The sequence below is a fragment of the Echinococcus granulosus genome (assembly GCF_000524195.1).
Source record: "Echinococcus granulosus chromosome Unknown EG_S00058, whole genome shotgun sequence".
In the NCBI taxonomy this organism is placed as follows: domain Eukaryota; kingdom Metazoa; phylum Platyhelminthes; class Cestoda; order Cyclophyllidea; family Taeniidae; genus Echinococcus; species Echinococcus granulosus.
The window spans coordinates 481,493-486,090 of record NW_020170438.1 but is presented as its reverse complement, the minus strand read 5'-3'; the positions used below and the strand labels follow the sequence as shown (position 1 = coordinate 486,090).

The 4,598-nt window shown below is 40.4% G+C and overlaps 1 protein-coding gene across 1 annotated transcript in view; it reads right to left on the bottom strand. All coding sequences in view use genetic code 11, as the record gives it.

The window, feature by feature from the left end:
* The window catches only part of EGR_06530 (hypothetical protein), a gene marked incomplete at both ends in the record, with an annotated part of 5,370 nt that extends 1,346 nt beyond the window's left edge, over positions 1–4,024 (bottom strand). The window contains 2 exons of the mRNA XM_024495779.1: positions 3,179–3,395; positions 3,906–4,024. Coding sequence (XP_024349843.1) covers positions 3,179–3,395; positions 3,906–4,024 — 336 coding nt within the window. The remainder of the gene's footprint in view (positions 1–3,178; positions 3,396–3,905) is intronic.
* Positions 4,025–4,598: the final 574 nt, after the last annotated feature.

Below are 4,598 nucleotides of genomic sequence, written 5' to 3'. Positions count from 1 at the left end.
ATCGGCGATTCTGCTTCCATGCTTTCAAGCACATGTTTATTCTCTAGGAATTCACATTAATCGGACGAGTCCATTTGACAAATCATTGAGGTTGAGACGGTGTCAAGTGAGGAGGTCTCGTAGCTCACGCAACTCATCGAGGCTACCCAATTTATTTAAATTGACTGTGCCTGTACAAAGCTGAGTTGGCATGGTCTGCGCAATGCTACTATCTCTTACCCCCTCTTGACAAATTGCTTCTCCGTTTGGCTACTTCTTTGCAAGTACTCCTTAAACGACCTAACGTAGCACTTTATCGTCGTGTTTTTGGAGAAATTGGTAGTGCATAAATGGCTTGCAATGTGCTGAATTTGTGATTATCGGATTGCACGTCGTTATGTTTGCGAATTGATTGAGGTGCAATTAGTGACAATATCACTGGGTTGACAACACAGCACATTAACTTACTTACCTGAGACTCAAATGACCCAATTTCTCCTGACGTTCAACTAGTTCTCTATGTTGTAACAGCGGTGTGGATGGACTAGGAGGTTAATGCTTTGCTCTACTTAGTCTTCACTAAAGGGCGTGGGAACACAAGGCACATACGGAGAATAACAGTAAGTCGCTAGGCCCACACTGATAAGAGTGGCAGAAAATAGCACACCTACTTGGACACAGGGGCGTATTTAGTTTGTCGACACAGAAGAATACATCAGTTGCTCAATTAGTTTAGCGCAAGAAGTGAGTAGGGGCGAGACATTTTGGGCGCTTTTCTAAGCGACATTGAGAACTACATGGTGGCGGGTGCCTGCACACTCAGCAGTTCATTCCTATATAAAATAAAACTGTCACTAATGAGGAGAAAAGAAGAGCCGTAGTAAAGTTGATGTGGCTGTGCCGTGGCACTGCACCATCTCACGGCTGGCCGCACCAAGTCGACCGAGTGTTCAAGGCCAGTAGCTTACGCCCATTTGAAAAGCTTGTCAAGATGTAAATGTCTAGGAAGGAATGACACCGAGATTGATAAACGAAAGCTTATTCATGGCGTACATAAAACTTGTGAATTATCTGCTATTGTTACCCATTTTCGACGTGGTGTCGATTTTGACCTGGAGTCTTATCACGCCATCCAAATGACCTGCCTTATCCCCTCAAGCTAAAACGATAAGGCATGTGAAGACTTCAGCAAAGCCTCCGAGACAGTACGCATACGCAACAGATGGGACGACAAGATGTGCAACTTCAATGCCAATTAGTCGTACCTGCAGCTAAGCTAATTTGCTTACTTCCCTTCATTCATTTAATTATTAATATTTTTAGTGACTTGTAGGATTTCGTGGGAACTTTTCAATTTACCAATTTGTATGCCTTGATATATAATTATTAACCTCTGGTTTGCAGATCCCAGGAGCAAGAGCTTGTCCACGTTGAGGTATCCTTCATTGTACACTGCAATATTTTTTGCATTGAATGAGCCCTATATTTTAGTTTGCCCAGACCATTCGTCTCCTAGATCGCATTCCTTTTTACATGGGTCTGCAACTCTAAAATGTTTGTTTTATTCAAAAAGAAAAAAACAACTATATGACAGATAAATCCTGCAAGTATGGATAAGTTTTGGGTGAGTTCTAAAGGGCAAGTCCAGTTTTCATTGTGCATTGATCGTGGGTAGGTTTACTACTTACCTATGTGAGCAAATGAAGTACCGCGCCTAGCTGATGAAACCAATGCCCCTAAAATCGACTGCAACAGGGAGGCCATTAACTTTACCATTCAAGAAGTTTTCCATTTACAGTTGGCTGATTAGTCTTGTACAATGTGATATCAGAAGTGGACTTCACCTCAGGTTGACATTTGGCATAGGATCATTGATGAACTAGTCAAAGCATGCAATAATTCATGTACAATGATTTTTGTTGAGGGACCGTTTTGAATTATTTGAATGCTGTTTATTCTCAGTCGGTCACACTGTTATACGTTAAACAGCATGCATCCAGAGTGGCACCTTTCCTTCAATGCTGGAGTTCTAAAGCTATTATTATTAGCGTAGGGCTAAAAATTTTTCAAAATGTGTCCACATGATGCTCCTCTGATTAAATTAAGTACATCACTTTTTAGTATTTGTGTCTTCAGATTCGATAGTCAACTGTTTGATTTACTAATTTGATATGATCTTGATGAATACTAATGGCATCAAAAAATGAGTAGCACGTAATCGTCTTAACCGCACAATGCAGATGGCACCCAAATTAAACTATTAAGTGTAGAGCTATAAGTCAACCACCTTTCCCGACAAGTTCAGTATCAATTGCAATTGTAGGTTAGTTCCGATGCGTCCCAATATCAGGTAAATAATCAATTGACAAGTCAAGTCTTCAATGAGCAATCGCTTATTTATTTGGTTGACAAACAGAAAATTATGTAAATTGAAAGTGTGTCATTAATCAAAGGAAGATTATTTCTCTTTTAGGAACCCAGTGCAGGTACGTTGGCAGTACTTTAGTGAGGTGAGTCGGTTTGCGTTGCCGTCACTACCGCAATGGATGGACCACACGCAGTGGTTTCACGGGTTACTACACCCATACATTGCCATGTAGTAGCCACCCGTTCCTTCGGCAATTGGTAGGCTGCAAATATTCGTATCACCTTAAAGGCAAACTGGTTTGACTACAAATTTGTTACAATTTCGGTAAGATTATTGGTTAGCAAACAAATTCTTGCATATTATAGAGTAGTTTGTTCTCACACCAATATGCAAGACAAAAATCATGCAAAGGTCATATAATCTTTCACTTCCATCACTGCATGTTCCTCATTTATAGGGTGTTAAAGCAAAAGAGTATCTACAGTTCAAATTAAGAGCCGTGCTCCTCTTAGCGACTTCTACACCTCACCCGTCGGCGTGTAAAAGTGGACTCCCACATCCTTCAGTACTGACCAGAATCATCAATGTTGGTGAAATCTTGCTTGCCAGGTCTCACTTCTCCACCCGTCACAAGATTTCCATGATAGGATATCGCGGTGCATTTGGGCACTGACGAATATAATTAAAACAGGACAAGTCCGCAAACTGTTAGTGCACGTTTTGGCCTTGTCTGTAATTGAGAGAGTTATCACAATCTCACAGAAACACACACAGGCACATGCATGGGAATCCACGATAAAAGAGATTAATATAGGTTGTAGTCTTGCTTACCAAAAATTGTTGCGCTAATGGCGTTAAAACACATCGATAGGATTTATCTTTCTTAAAATTGAAAAACGGAAAGCGATATATTACTTTTTCGATTGCTAAAACCGGCCTTGGTAGCAGTTTTGCCGGTGTCACCTGCAACTTACCTGATGCCATCCCATTTATTGTCTCCATTATGTAAATCGAAGACTGCATTGAATGACGCTCCCATTGTACAGGACTAGATTTTGAAGTGAACTCAAAAGCATTTCGCAGCACTGACAAGGAGAGGGAAAGCAGTGAGAATTGCCGTGATATGTAGTTTCTGAAAATAGATCCGGCAGCCTAAGAATAAAGTGGAGATTAAAACTAGTGCACAGGGGTTAGACATACCAATGAGCAACATCTAGACTGGAAGTTGGTTTGCTTCTTTTTGCAATTACTGAACCGGGGAGTATTTCGATTGGTCAGATACTGATTGAGCTGGGAAATTCAGGTTATCCGACTTTGCTTTTCTTTCGTTCACACTTGGGCAATCAAGAAAATCCATTTTAATGGAAAAATTTTAGCTTGCAACTTTGGAAGGTAACAGGCCAATCGTATTACTGAACTTGTGGAATTTAACGATCTCACTCCTCAGTCGATTCTGATCATTTATGGAAATGGTTTTTAATTAAAAAGCCGAGAGTGACTTGATGGGTTCTAAAAATCCGATTGCATTTATGGTCTGTTAAGTTAGAATTAACATTACCAGAGTGAAAGCTTTTGAAATGCATTTGAGTGAAAAACGCATTTGCAACGCCTTCCGCTGACATATTGCATTAAATAGGGGTTCTCATGTTCAAGCCTCTGAATAAAATCAGGCTCCATTATTCAGCGAATAAAGATTTATTTTCAGTTGACTCTAAATTTGCAAAGTGAAATGCGAAGTGAAACTCATTTGAATAACCTGACTGAAATGATCATTCGGTAGAAATTCACCAGCAATCAACTCCAGTAAAGATTAAATGAGACAATGACTTGTACATCATTCAATTTCCTTGGCTTACATACCACCTGAATGCTTACAATTTCTGACGTCGATTTTAAAACAGTTTCACAGACGCGACTTTATTTGTTTAAATGTCTCCTTTGCCATCAACAGTCGCAGTCTCAGCTTGCCGAAAATGACATCTCTTTGACAACCCTGCCCAAAAGCCGTGCCATATCCTAAACTGTCTCACAGCTGACCCACTGGTCTCTTCCATTAGTGACTTTGTGCTCCGATTTGGGGTAAGAATGTATAGGCCTAATCAAACCACTCTAATGATAGTGTTTATCGACGAGCAGCCTGTCATCTAAACGTAATAACCTAATCCCATCACCCAAGGCAATCGATGTCCAGTACATACTTCCTATAAAGCATTACCCATCCGACGTTGTCCATGCGAAGTTGTTGTAGCCA